Source organism: Leptodactylus fuscus, chromosome 7 (assembly GCF_031893055.1).
Source record: "Leptodactylus fuscus isolate aLepFus1 chromosome 7, aLepFus1.hap2, whole genome shotgun sequence".
NCBI lineage: Eukaryota > Metazoa > Chordata > Amphibia > Anura > Leptodactylidae > Leptodactylus > Leptodactylus fuscus.
Window position 1 is genome coordinate 24019871 of NC_134271.1, and position 15563 is coordinate 24035433.

Genomic DNA, 15563 nt, shown 5'->3' on the forward strand with positions numbered 1-15563 from the left:
CTCAGGTGTTGTTACTGAAATCAATTATTGGCTCCATCGATGTCAACGTTGCGTTAGTAAAATATTGACTCTCGTCTTCTCGACCCTTCACTCATGAAAGCTGCCAGACGCGGGTCCAATACAATCAAGAACGTTGCGTCCCCTTCCCTCCTTTCATCTTCGGCAGGCCCTGTCTTTTGTCTTGGACTTATCTTATGAATTGTATGAGCCGGGGAGAGGTTGATCCACGCCAATGGAGGTGCGGGTATAGATCTCGGAATAATGGAGGTTCTCTTAAAGGGGTTTAAGTGCCATAGCAAAGCAAACAATCTATTAGTAAAATTCTTCTTGCGTCCAGTCTCGTATTCTACATTGTATAATTGGCTCGAGACGGTTAATTATTTTTTCTCTCCCAGAATAAAAGCCTGTCATTTCTCATTGTACTGGAAATAGTAGATACTAGAGACATCAATACTCTGCGTTACACTCTATGAGTTTGTGCGTAATTGGGTCATTTTTATACCAAATGACTGCATGCATGGGCCCGAATAGGCCATCAATCCGGGTAGACGGTGTCCTGTCTGATCAGGCTGTGTGACATTTGAGCAAATGACTGGATACGGGAAACTGGCCACATACCTGTTTTGTTCATTGACATTCATTGGATGTTTTCCTGTAGCGTAGACTGCGTGAGTCGAGTTATTATAAACCAAGCGGCCAGAAAAGTCACTTCTGAAGACGTTCATTGAAAATGGGAATTTATTAAACGTTAAAGTATAAAAACTTTACAACGCTCCTATATCTTCATAGACAGGAGTAGTTTCTTCTTCAGTCGCTCCTTCCTTCTAATTCTTAGGGTCCTTCCCTCCCAACTGCGGTCAGGCTGTACAACCAACATCAGGTGAAGTGAAGATCACTCCGCACAGAGAACTAAATGATCCTGAAGTCTTACTTTGTCTTCTTAGTTGCTATGACTCCTTGTATCTTTTCTATCTGCTATTCTGAGCTTGTATGTGTTCTTTCTTGTAATATATTACTGTATTATCCATGCTACTGTAACGGCTCGTTCACATCTGCGCTTGGTCTCCGTCTGTTGGGTTTCCGTCTTCTGCATGCAATGTCTGGCCATGAGCGCCTGTGAGCGTTTTGGGCTCTCCGCAGCGAAACCGTTTTTTTAAACTGGACACAAAGTCCTGCATGTCCGACTTTGTGTCCGGTTAAAAAAAAACGGTTTTGGCGCGGAGAGCATAAAACGCTCACAGGCACTCATGGCCAGACACTTTTCAATCCCTTTCAAATGAATGGGTTTGAAAAATGACTGCAGGTTTCTGTCTCCTGCCCAGTTTCGGCATAATAATAATAATTGTTGTTGTTGTTATTATTATTTATTATTGATACTATAATTTTTATTTATTATTATTATTGTTATTACTATTTATTATTATTATTATTATTATTATTATTATTATTATTATTATTATTATTAGAGATGAGCGAACACTATTCAAAACAGTCGTTTCGAATCGCACGCTCTCATAGAAATGAATGGACGAAGCCCGCAGTCTGCATGCCGGCCGTTTCCATTCATTTCTAAGGGAACTTGCTATTCGAAACGGCTGTTTCTAATTATTATTAATAATAATATTTATTATTGCTACTAATAATATTATTGTTATTACTAATTATTATTGGTACTATTATTTTTATTTCTTATTGTTATTACAAATTATGTTTAGTACTATTTTTCTTATTTATAATTATTATTAGATTATTATTATTATATTTATTATTTTTACAATTATTTTTCTTATTTATTATTATTACTATATTATTATTATTATTATTCCCATTTATTATTACTATTTATTATTATTACTATTTTATTATTATTATTATTATTTCGATTTATTATTATTACTATTGTATTATTATTATTATTATTATTATTGTTGTTATTTATTATTATTATTATTATTATTACTCTTATTATTTGTATTATTCTTATTACTATTATAATTATTATTATTTTATTAGCTGTACAGTGAATAACAAATGGAGCAGAAAATCCAAGTGCATTTCCAATCTCACATATTGCAGATTCCCGCAGCTTAGTTGTCAGCCCATCGGGTATGGTAAACTGCAGTCCATAGTTTGCTGCTGACAAATATGTTAAGAATAGTATATTAGAAATTTGCTTATGATGCGATCCTGGTGTAATTTTTGCAACGTGTGAGATGTACTCTATGATAATGGATAATTAAAGTAACATTTTATTTGCATGACGTTTTCTTTAGCTGAACTTACTCTTAATCATCTGCTAAGAATAGTCTAGACAACAATATGGCGTGTGGTGCTGAGATGTGAGTAGGACAAAGTTACAGTAACACTGGTCCTAGGGGTGACTGCTGTGTTGTTGGGGTTGACTTGACCATTGGAAATGGGTAAGCACTGCTGGCAACACGGTGGCTCAGTGGTTAGCACACAGTCTTGCAGCGCTGGAGTCCTGGGTTTGTGTCCTGCCAGGAACAACATCTGCAAGGAGTTTGTATGTTCTCCCCGTGTTTGCGTGGATTTCCTCCCATTCTGCAAAGACGGTGATAGGAAAAAAAAAGCGTAGGTGCGTCTTTCTTGGCCAAGTGGTATGGGTATGTTGACGTAGGGGTTGTCATTTACCATACAGATCCTTTTATCAGAACCTGATTTCATTGTTCGCTCACAGTTTGTCAGGTGCTTCAGCATCAATGGTGAGGAGACATCTCTTTTGACAAGTCACCTTCAGTCTGACAGCAGTGAAAGCGCCTCCTCCGCACACATGTGCCCAGGTCCTTATGGAATACAAGGTTGTTTTCTCACTTTTTATTTGCTTGTAGATTTGTAAGTATTCCAGCCTTATGCATAAAAACATGAGCTCCACACCCGAGGGTGCAGAAAAGCTGGAGACACAGAGAAGTGTATGAAGTCATAGGTAAGGATAACAATATTGATGTCCTTTTCTTTGGCCCGGCCATCAATATCAGGTCATTGGGAATCTACCTCTCAGCATCCATTACAATCAGTTGTTTACAGCGACTGCAGAACACATACATAGAGACATTTGCCTCTTTCTGGCTTGTTCCTGTGTCTCACCATTCTAGATGTCAGACAACCCCTTTAAAGAGGACTTTTCATGTCTTCGTGCACATGCAGTTTTATATACCGCTAGAAAGTTGACAGTGCATTGAATTCAGCGCACTATTGTCTTCCCCAATATGTGCCCCGGGGATGGAGATATCAGTGCCGTTACCAATATCTCTTCACTGTCAGAATGGTGTTCCTGATAGTCTAGCTTGGCTGTGAGGAACGCCCCCCCCCCGACAGTAATCATCCATAATCATGTACTGTCAGGAGGGGGCGTTCCTTACAACCCATCCACGACGCCGAACTGTGGGTAATGCCCCCCTTGACTGTACTCTTTCATAGACTAGTACTGGGGGGCTTAGCTTCATCGCTGGGTGGTAAGGAACGCCCCCTCCTGACAGTACAGAAGCGCAAGGTTAGCTGATCCCAGAAGAACTGAATAACCAGCGGCAGCCAGAGCCAGAATGAGGCCTAAATAGCCTCCGACCCGCCTTTGACTCTCCTGACCCTGGAAGTCCTGGTTCTGGTCCCAGGAGGAGACTGGGAACCCCTACAGACTATTGCGGTGCTTCCGGTCCTCCCCCTCCAGGGGACTGGAAGCTCCGGACACGGCACACTTAACAGAGCGAGCCAGAAACCTCCATGCATCACACCGGAGGCTCTGGCCCGGGACCTAACACCATGCTTCAGCTTTACGTGGTCCATTGAGTAAAAATAATAAATTATATTTATATAGCGCCAACATATTCCTCAGCACTGTACAATTTGTAGGATTCAAATACAGACAGAAAGATGCATTACAAAGAACGTCATTTCACACAATGGGACTGAGGGCCCTGCTCGCAAGAGTTTACAATTTATGAGGTAGAGGGGGTGACACAAGAGGTAGCAGGGGTGGCATTGCTTATGCAGAGGTCAGACAATTTTGTAATAGAGGTGACTGTCATTACACAAACTTAAAACTTTATGAGCCGTCACTAGTGGTGTCCTGTAACATGTGGATGGAGCTTGGACCTATAGAGTTAGCCTGAGATGGCATCATATCAAGTGGGGAAATGTGGGAGCGGGGACAGAGGAGGGTTACATTTTGGGGATTCTAATTATAGTACGGAAGGGTTTACGTTAGAAATTGTGATAGGCTTGTCTGAAAAGATGCGTCTTTAGTTTGCATTTGAAACTGTAGAAATTGGGAGTTAATCTGATTGTCCGGGGTAGAGCATTCCAGAGAAGTGGTGCAGCTCGGGAGAAGTAGGGAAGTAGGGGTGTATTGACAGAGTCTCCCTGGTAATGTTTAGTTAGATCATTGCTAATGGGAACTTTTACAGCCTGTCTTCTATTAAAATGAAGTTAGATAGGTTAATAAAGTATAATACAAAAATGTTCTCAACACCCACCCACCAACACAATAGCAAAAAAATTTAAAATAAAATTGAACTTACCATTCTAATGAATAAGACACAAAAGTGCTTCAGTCATTTGTCAGATAAATATATAATGCAGTTACTAAAATAGTCTCCTAATGGAACATCTGCCCGGGATCACAGACAAAGCAACACCTTTTCCCTTGGAACAAAAAAATCACATTATACAGGCACATCCGAACCATTCAGGCAAATTATAGAGGTTTACGACTTGCAAATGGCATGACTAGTTACAGCCCAATCTAACACCTGAGGATCGACCCTTCATCCCCCTCTTTAGTTTCATTAAATGACAGTCTAGCGCTTGATATGAGATATTGACATATTCGTGGCGGTGCTTGAATTGCTCATTATACACGTGTAGGAGCGCCGTAGACTCTTTGGTGGGTGCACTTATGTACAATAGAAGACAATGGTGTTAATGGAATAGATTTGTTTATGAGCTCATTCTTCATGTATTAGACCACCCTCCCTGCAGGCGTCAAGGCTCTGGATCATAAGCATACAATAGTATGTCAAAGGCAGGTCTGTTCTTTGTGAACAGTAGGAGGCACCATTGTTAATCGGGGTTCATTGTACAGTTTGGAACTTGAAATCTATAAAGACTGGTAAAAGCCGCAGTCTGATTATATGCCAAGAAGAAGAGATCATTTCTATAATAGAGTCTTGATTGTTAATGTAAACTAGAGAGCTGGGTCTAACTACAAGCCATTCATCGTATCATGCAGGGTTTTTTGTCTTTCCCAAAGTTGCTGTGCAATAGACTCTCGGCACCAGTTCAGGTTCCTCCTGTTCCCACAATATCTGCGATGTGGGGTATTTGATTGAACGCAGTTCACTCAATGTGCAGAGAAGTTATTTCATGGAGTGTTACTAGGACTAAAGATTTAAAGGGATATGCATTCCTGAATGCTGTTCTCACCTCTGTTACTTCAGTTGAAGGGGTTGGTTAGGAAAGGATCAGCTTTTGCACGTCTTGTAATAATACCTCTCAAATCCATCGGTTTTATCTAATTGTTAGGAATTTCAGTGTGCTAAACAGGTAATGGTTGTTGCTTTAAGTTTACCATGCCAACATCTGACGCTTCTTCAGTTTTCAGAGTTCTGCTATGTTGATCCATTCAGGAGGGTTGTTTAAACCCTCTTCCTGCCCATCCAGGTGTCTGCTATTAGTTCGTACCTTGGTGAGGGTCCTGAATTCAGATAATTTGTGCTGTATTACTGACCATTGGTTTGTTACTAGAAATTCATTTGCCTTCTGACTTTGGCTATGACATTCCTCTTGGATTGGTCTTTTGGCTTGGACATGTAGTCTTCTGATTCGTGTTTAGATCTACTGTGCTGTACGTCTGTTTTTCCATCACATGATCGTGGACTTATTTGTATCCACTAGAAGTAAAAATCACAATAAGCAGAGGAATTGAAACAGAAAATATATTGGTAATTTGTATAGCTTTTCATTTGTACAAACAATAACATTTATTTGCTGAGACTGTACAATCCCTTTAAGGTTATGATGTTCATGAATTTAGTAGTAATCCCAGGACCTTCCATGGAATAAAGCAGGTTCTGTGCAGGTTCTCTCAGGTAGGTAGTGACAACTATTACCCTGAATGTGCAGCTATACTGGAAGAACCACCTGACCCCATGAATCTCTGGGTCAGCAAAGTTCAAGAAAGCCCTTTAGGCAGTGCAGTGGTTCAGTGGTTAGCATTGCAACCCTGGGTTCGAATCCTGCCTACGGCAACATCTGCATGTAGTTTGTATGTTCTCCCCGTGTTGCTTGGATTTCCTCCCACACTGCAAAGACATACTGATGGTGGGGAAGTAATTCCTTTGTAGTAGGCACCTTCCCTTCAGGCAAAAGTGGTATTTCCAACATTACCCAGAGTATTAATTTACCACTAATAAATATTTTGCAAAAGAACATTCACAAAAGTAAAACGTTGATAGAAATATAAAGTTTGGCAAGAGCCATAAAAATAAACTAGGATGGAGCACACTTTGAACGTATCCATTGGGTGTGTTGGATTACTTAGGAAGTCTATCATACAGTTAGGAGAGAATAATTCTAATAACACGCTCTTAAGAATATGCGTTCTTTGTCAAGTTTATTGTATGTGAATCTATGAGCTGTCGTACAATAGATTGAGCAGACTTTAATATAGCATAGTGTTAAGTGCAGTATAAAGCTAAGCCTCATAAGACAATGATTGATTAATAGAGGAGGAAGACGGCAGCGGATGAGGAGTGGGAGGAGAGGCATCATAAATGTGAAAAGGAGGAGAAGGAGAGAGATTGTGATACAAGGGAGGAGGGAGATCATGGTTGACTGAAGACAGTACCTGGTGGGGAGAGGGAGGGATGATAAGTATGGAGGGAAAGAGTAAATCATAATGGAAAAAGCCTTAATGTTGTACAGTTCTCTCAATAGTTCTCACAGTACTTGTATATGTCTCCAAAATGGCACAGCTCTACACCATATGGTTGTATGTTATAAAGACAAGGGTGAATGAGCAGGGCAATGTGTCAATGGTCAGAAAAGATAGACGAAAGATCTTGGCAGATGGAGAAACCAGCATGAAAAAATGGAAAGAGCTTTGTGGGGAACAGATAGAGAGAACAGCATGAAAGGGGAGCTAGAGATAGAGAGAGAAAGGGGAGAAGAAAGCAGGGATGAGCTTTGAAGGGAACAGTCAGGATATATTCACATGGCTGATTTTGAAAAATTGGTCGCTGATCTGAAAAAACAACTTTTTTGGATTTCCTATAATTCTAGCATTGCATGGCGTTTTTCTGCAAATCTGCACAATGTACAATACTTGGCTCTTCCAATGAGCTAACTAGTCTGTGGCTACCAGCTACAGCTATTTATGTGCAGAAGCTAGTCCAAGGTAGGATGGGAAGATCTAAGATGGGAGGATTTGTTTTTTTTACCTGCACCGCTTATCAGCAGACAGAACAGTCTGCTCTGTATGAACACACATGTTCTTATTGAGAAATATAAGAGGAAGAATTCAAGCATTTTTCCATGGTGATTCAGTTGTAGAAAACACATTGGAATCACAAAGAAGAGAGGAGAGTGAGAAGAGCGAGGTGACCGGAGAGAAGAGAGTGACTGGAGAGATTGAGAGAGGAGAGTGAGAAGAGAGAGAAGAGTGACTGGGGAGATGAAGAGAGGAGAGTGAGAAGAGATGGAAAAAGGAGAAATGGAGAGAGGAGAGTGAGAAGAGATGGAAAAAGGAGAAATGGAGAGAGGACAGTGAGAAGAGAGAGAAGAGTGACTGGAGAGATGAAGAGAGGAGAGTGAGAAGAGATGGAGAGATGGAGAGAGGAGAGTGAGAAGAGATGGAGAAAGGAGAGATGGAGAGAGGAGAGTGAGAAGAGATGGAAAAAGGAGAGATGGATAGAGGAGAGTGAGAAGAGATGGAGAAAGGAGAGATGGAGAGAGGAGAGTGAGAAGAGAGAGAAGAGTGACTGGAGAGATGGAGAGAGGAGAGTGAGAAGAGGGTTGGAGAGGATTGGAGGGTTGGAGAGGGTTGGAGAGAAGAGAGGGAGAAGAGAGAGCAGAGTGACTGGAGTGATGAAGAGAGGAGAGTGAGAAGAGATGGAAAAAGGAGAGATGGAGAGAGGAGAGTGAGAAGAGATGGAAAAAGGAGAGATGGAGAGAGGAGAGTGAGAAGAGATGGAAAAAGGAGAGATGGAGAGAGGAGAGTGAGAAGAGATGGAAAAAGGAGAGATGGAGAGAGGAGAGTGAGAAGAGATGGAAAAAGGAGAGATGGAGAGAGGAGAGTGAGAAGAGAGAGAAGACTGACTGGAGAGATGAAAAGAGGAGAGCGAGAAGAGATGGAGAAAGGAGAGATGAAGAGAGGAGAGTGAGAAGAGAGAGAAGAGCGAGGTGACCGGAGAGAAGAGAGTGATTGGAGAGATTGAGAGAGGAGAGTGAGAAGATAGAGAAGAGTGACTGGAGAGATGAAGAGAGGAGAGTGAGAAGAGAGCAAAATGAGAGGAGAGAAGGAGAGATCAGAGTGAAGGATAATCACAAAGAAGAAATGCAGAGTGCAGAGTTCAAGTTAAAATTGGTGTGAGGCTAAAGGTGAAGAGGTCATGGAGGGATGGAGAGAGTAGAGTGGGAGCGGATATGTAGAGAAAATAGAAAGTAGAATGACGGAAGAGATAGAGATGAGCAGTGGTGGAGATCAATGTGACCGGAGGGAAGAAAAGTGCAGTGTGGGAGAGAACAGAGAAGGAAGATGAGAATCATGAAAGGAGAGAGTCAGTAGAATCCAGTGAAAGAGGAGAAAAGTAATGTAAGAGTCTTGTAAGTAGAGACAAAATTGTGAAAGTGGAAATAGAGAAAACGTTCTGATCCTACTGTATGCGCTGGATAAGAACCCAGTGTTTATCTTAAATAGACCTATAGGCCCCCATTGTGCTGACATTGGCCAAAAACTCTTCTTTTGGTCTCCATTTGGCAGTATTTAGTGTGGTTTCAGGTTTTTTTTGTTTTTTTTTGCTACTGCCCCATAGCAGCAGAAAATACCGTACTCCATAAATCATTTTATGTTTTTGAACATGGGCGCCTATGGGAAACCATTTGTTAGACGTCTACATCTGAGGTCAGATAATGGCTGCCAATACAGTGGAAAGAAGCCAAAGAAGAGAGTGGTGTGGGCGAAGATATGGCGAAATCCATGTGAGAGGAGATTTGTACTAAGTGTAGTGTATGGTGAAGCATGGAGAAGCCAAATACAAGGAAACCTAGAAAACCGAAATGTAGTTCCATTATTGGACCTGTAAAAGTGCCTGAATATTATTTAGTTGAACATTTTCTCGTGAGCGCCATCTTCATTGATCATATAATAATAAAGTGTTGTCATTGCGTTGTCGTACAAGTGCGCTCATGCTGATGAAACGTATATTATTATTAACAGGTTCAATGGATTCTCAGCTTCACATAGTAATTCCAAGGCTGAAGAGTTTCCCTTGTCCTCTGTAAAGTCATACATGGCGGTAATAAAGTTAGTGATACTATATATTTATTGACACACAGAGCAGTGCCTCAATAAACATGGCAGCCACGGCCATGTGGAGTTCCATAGGCGTTAAAAACTTTGCTAAAGACGACTTGTTCTCTGCCCTTTGTAGCAGCGATATGGGCCATAGCAAAAGCATAGTTGCATATGGATCAAAAGTAGTAGTAGTTGTTTTTGGTGGTGGTGAACTCCCTATAAATTGGTTAGAATCTGAGCTATTGCCCCCGTGATATGAGAATAATGAGGCAGATTATGAAGACTGGCGTATTGTATGCCACTCTTAATAAAACCTACCAATTGCCACAAGGAACAAGATGGTCCGGCTTCTTCGTAAATCATCCAACCACCCTACAATGGGAACACTGGGAAAACTGGCGTGACTTATAGCGAATATGTTGGGTCGAGGCGTCTCCTCCTTACTCCCTTTTCCATTAAAGCAACACTCACACAATGTGGTCAACGGGGTTGTGGCGCATGTTTGGCGCAAGAAAGGGCCTCATAACAAATGTGCGACGTAATATCATCCCTTTACACCAGTAATACCAGAGAGGGATTGACAAATTTACCCCAATGTGTTCGGGATGATTTCCCATGAGAGACCTGAGACATTAGGATTTGTTATTGTTCCTATTATTTATTAGTAGTATTAAAAGTATATCAGGTTGGGATGGGAAGTGGTGATGGCGAAAAGGATGGGGGTTGTGGCGCATGTTTGGCGCAAGAAAGGGCCTTGGGCCAAATGGGCACCGTAATATCATCCCTTTACACCAGTAATACCAGAGAGGGCTTGGCAAATATTCCCCTATGTGTTCGGGATGATTTCCCATGTAAGACCTGGGACATTAGGATTTATTATTTTTTCTATTATTTATTAGTATTATTAGAAGTATATCATGTTGGGATGGGAAATGGTGATGGCGAGAAGGATGGGAAAAACAAGTAAAGCAGTGTGTGATGAGGGAATACGGAGAGTGAGCGGAGCAGGATGATAAATGAGAGATCCAACATTATATAGAGAGGAAGATGCGCCGAGGGGGGCTGTAGTGTCACACGCCTCTTGCTTTCTAACAGGCTTCCAGCTGGCTACTGCGTTACTCGGCCATATGTCTGCCCTCTTCTGTTGTCTAATAAATATTCAGAAAGCAGAGGGGGTATGGGGTGTTACAAATGGCCAGTTAACCTGTTCATGCCCTCTCCCGTTAACCGGCTTTAGCGTAATCTGTGCCCATAGGACTCGGACTTGTTCTTTTTAAGGGCTATGGACATTGCTTGGCAGTCGTTAGATTGGGGGAATGGGGGGGGGAATGGGTTGGGAGAATTAGGTCGAGGTTAAATATGTTAGTGTTCGCCATTATCTACATTATCTATAAACTTTACAATGGATGACATTTCCTCCAGCTCCTTCTCAGACCCAGTTTACAGTCTTGCAACTTATACTTTCGGTATATTTCAACCCAATTTTTTCTCCCTAGTCATTCATTATCTTTCTCTTTCTTCCAGGAGCTCCAACCAGCGAGATAATTATAGTCTCCGGTGTCCTCGCCCTCAGCTTGAGTATCACTATTGTAATGTGTGGACTCTGCCAGTGGTGCCAGCGAAAACTGGTAAGTAAGCAGAATCTGTCCGTCTTCATCCCTTTTCTTATTACTTTATGTTTGCAAATTCTTTGATGAGTTCGCGTTCACAAAAGATGACAGGAGGAGAAAGCTCAGAATGGACGTGTCGTATCTTCTCCTTTATTTTTGGAACCGGTGATTAAAGGGAGTCTATCATTAGAATCCCTTTTTTAACTAAGTACACATCGGAATAGCCTTAAGAAAGGCTATTCTCCTCTTACCTGTATTATTCTGATCCGCACCGCCATTCCTGAGAAATTTCTTATTTCTTCCATATGTATGGCGTCAAATGTGATGGCAACGAAAACTCTCCAGTGACGCCTCTGTCTTCACCGGACCACCTCATCGCCGGATCATTAGACGCATCTACAGTCAAAAGCGCCGACTTCACATGTCCATCGGCCATTTTCCCGTGGCTGACGGACAATGACAGGAATATGACAGACATGCGCAGTTGGCACTTTTGGCTGAAGATGCGGCTGATGACCCGGCAAATAGGAAGGTCCAGAGAAGAAGACAAAGGTGTCGCTGTAGAGTTTTTGGACAGCACAGGGGACACCCCCTGATATGTCTGAAAACTCATTTACATATGGAAGAAATAAGAAATTTCTCAGGAATGGCGGTGCGGATCAGAAAAAGAAAGGAATCTTAAGGCTATTCCGACATGTTCTTAGCTAAAAAGGGATCCTAATTAGAGATGAGCGAGTAGCGTTCAATCGAGTAGGTGTTCGATCGAATACTATGGTACTCGAAATACTCGTACTCTATCGAACACTACTAGCTGTTCGAAGTTTAAGGTTCGATGCAGAACCAGCGTTGATTGGCAGAATGCTATACAATCTGCCAATCAACGCTGATTCTTCTCTTACCTTTCTGAAGTCTTCTCCGTGCTGCGTCCCCGCGTCTTCTTCCGGGTGGAATTCACTCTGCCTAGGCATCCGGCTAAAGCAGAGCCGACTGCGCATGCGCGGGCATGCCCTCGCATGCGCAGTCGGCTCTGCTCAGGCGTCGGGCCGGGCAGAGCCGACCACGCATGCGCAGTCGGCTCTACCTAGGCCCTGATGCCTATGCAGAGTGAATTCCAGCCGAAAGAAGACGCGGGGACGCTGCGCAGGGAGAAGAATCCAGCCCGACCGTCACTCGTGGACTTGGTAAGTATAATTTTATCGAATGTTGCCTATCCCTGAAACGAGCATTTCCCCCCATAGACTATAATGGGGTTCGAAATCCGTTTGCGGCTGTTCAAATCGGATTTCGAACCCCGGACATTTTAGTGTTCGCTCATCTCTAATCCTAATGATAGAATCCCTTTAAAGGGTTATTCTGGATACAATAACTTATCCTCTATACACCGGATAGGTAATAACTGTACAGAATATGGATCTTGAGTCCCCCATTCCAGCATGTTCAATGGAGCATCAGTCGAGTACAAGACAATGGCAATGATAAAGATAGCGAAATGTCGTACTGAGCATTCTCCAGTGTAGAGAAGATTTGCGTCATTTATCTATGACATTGCTGGTATTTATCTGAAATTCCGCCATGTAATATTACATTTCCTCTGTAACAGCATTGGCTGTTTGCCTGGGTTGTCCGGAGCCAGACATCTTTTTGGAAGGGGTTGTCTCCGGTGTCACGTGCCCTATAGTAAGCTGCTGATAACGTTCATGTGTTTGGCGTTGGTGGAGGTCAATCCGGCCCCTAGATAATGGTTGCTCCATTTGTCCTCCTTATAATCCCATCCTGATGTCAACCCGTTTGCAGAATAGGAGGTAGCCCAGGATCCGTGCCTGTAAGAGAGTCCTTCCCTTCCTTTACTTATCCAAGCATAGCGATTCATGTGTCTTCTTGCCAAGACGTAAAGTGATCTTAATGGCTTCACATCTGTTCCAAAGAACTTAGGTAGATGTCTTTGCAGTTTAATGCAAAATACTCCGGGGAAAGGGTTGCAAGAAGAAAATAGAATAGGATTTATTGTCAGCTGTAAAGGGAACAAATATATACAACTGCATTTTCACGACTGTCCTTCAGCTTTAATGTGCATTGTTCGGTGCCAGATTCCTTCTATACGTGACTCTACCCTACACTAAATACATAGACTTATATTTGCACTGAAATATGTGAAGGTGATTTGAAGGTGATTGTATTTTTTTCTATGAATCACCATGGAAACCACATTTATCACATGGCTGGGTATCACTTCGAGCCTTAGCTAGAGGCTCCCGGGCCCCAGCGCGAAAACTAATAGGTATAGACATATAGACTGTAATTTATCTGTAAGGTTCATGACGCCTACAAAACCAATTAGAGTTTTGTATAGGGGCCTATAATGGGAACAGAAACAAACCCGTGGCCACATAATGATAAGAGCAATACAGGGAAAAAATGTTATATGGATATGCAAATTAGCCAGCAAGTGCACCAGAGGTGGGCCAATGTCCTGCGGTTCTCTTCCGGAATCTTCGCCCAACACTGTATCTTCAGCTGTTGCGTCAAAGCTGTCTGTAGTCAAATCAGACAACGCAGACCCTAAACACCATAAAAGTTGGAGGTGGATCTCACGGTGTGTTCAAGACTAAAAAGAATCAAGTATTTTCTAATCTTGATCCCTTGTTGAATGTCAAGAAGTTTGCCTCATAAGTAGCACAGCAATGCGGTATTTCGTTTGGGGAGACCGCTTGGGACCCATGCATTAAAAGGCGGTGAGCAATGAAAGCACACAGACCACATAGACGGTAATGGGGTCCGTGTGTTTCCGTATGGAACGTGGGGAGAGAAAAGTAGTCCATGAAGTAGTTGTCTCTCCACATGACTTGTGCGGACACCTCATAGAAGTCACACTGACCCCATTATAGTTAATGCGTTCCAAGGGTCCCCAAGCAGACTCCCCGAATGGACTACCAAACACAGATGTGAACCGGGCCTAACTCCAAAGAGGTCACATCAGCACTAGAGGACAGGGTAGAAAAGACTGGTGGAGGATCAGGACACATTGGAGCTGTAAACTTAGTGTAAGGCTACATGTACACGCCGTCCGAGGTGGCGTCCAAGTCTCCGTTCCATTCTGATGATTATAGAGCAATTCCTATCCTGCTTTGGGACTCTGGAACAGAATGGAACCCCTATTGAAATCAATGAATGACAGAAGGCAATGGGATGACACTTGGATGTCATCCGAGTGCTCTCCGATATAAAAATCATCCCCATCGATGGCTGGTACACTTGGTCGTGTACATGAGGTCTTACTCTAAGCAATTTTGTCCATTTTTTCATGTCAGTGGACCACCCCCTTAAGGGCCCCTTCACACGGCGTAAGCACTCGGCTCATTCCGAGCCATACACGCGAGCGCTTCTAAACACTTCCCATTCACTTCAATGGGAGCGCTCGTAAAGCCGGCTTTACGAGCGCTCCCATTGAAGTGAATGGGAAGTGTTTACAAGCGCTCGCGTGTACGGCTCGGAATGAGCCGAGCACTTACGCTATGTGAAAGGGCCCTAACTCTATAAAACGCTAGAGCTATAAGTGTATCTCTGACCTCTATAAAGAAATATCCGGAAATGAATAAGTTATGAATTTAGGGATTATATAGATAGATATTTCCACTATCCCCAGTCCATGGACAAAACAATTCAATGGACACTGTATTACCTATGGTGCTGTCTTTCCTAAGAGGGAACATCTCATCTCCAATGTGCTGCTGGCCATTTAATATTTCATTTGTTTGGCTGTTTTACTGTTTAGTCGCAACACAAGTAAAAGTTGCATAATAGATCAGTGTTTTGCAGACTGGCACAAGTACGCGGCGCCTTGCTACTGGTGTACTAAATTCCCATCACGGATATATAAAATGGAGTTCGTGCTGTGAATTCTTTATTGGAAATACTGCTGGAGCTCATGATACTTAAATTGCCTGAAACTAAATCTCTTGCTTGAGATGAAACCAATAAAACTTTCACATGGTTAAAACCCCAAATTAGCATGTTAACGTTCCGGGTGTAGATTGAAGAAATTAATCTCCAACACTGATATTCTGCGCGGGATCTTTAACGCTTACAATATCCTTATCTGCACTATCCCTAACACACTTCTGCCGAGAGTCAGGAGTGACTTCATTCATAACGTGAAGGCATTCATGAATGAAAACTTGTAGACACGGTTGCTTGCAGATATTCCCTGGCAGAGGTTGATATAGTCTGCACGTAGATATTCACACGTAGAGACATATACTAGAGTCCCTATGGTATTTCTGGGAAGGAAACACTTTACGCAGCCTATGGTGACACTTATTTTTAGAGACGACGTATTATTTTCATTATACATAGTGGATAACACGTGCTTGGGCCCCAAAACATTCTGCACTGGAACCGTTCCCTCTTTTATACTACTTTTCCTA

The 15563-nt window shown here is 42.3% G+C and overlaps 1 protein-coding gene across 4 annotated transcripts in view; it reads left to right on the top strand.

Moving 5' to 3' along the window:
- Positions 1 to 15563, top strand: part of SYT7 (synaptotagmin 7) — a 310992-nt gene that overhangs the window by 119726 nt on the left and 175703 nt on the right. For all 4 annotated transcript variants that reach the window (XM_075281379.1, XM_075281380.1, XM_075281382.1 and 1 more), the window contains exon 2: positions 11054 to 11157. In XM_075281379.1, the coding sequence (XP_075137480.1) occupies positions 11054 to 11157 (104 nt within the window). The remainder of the gene's footprint in view (positions 1 to 11053; positions 11158 to 15563) is intronic.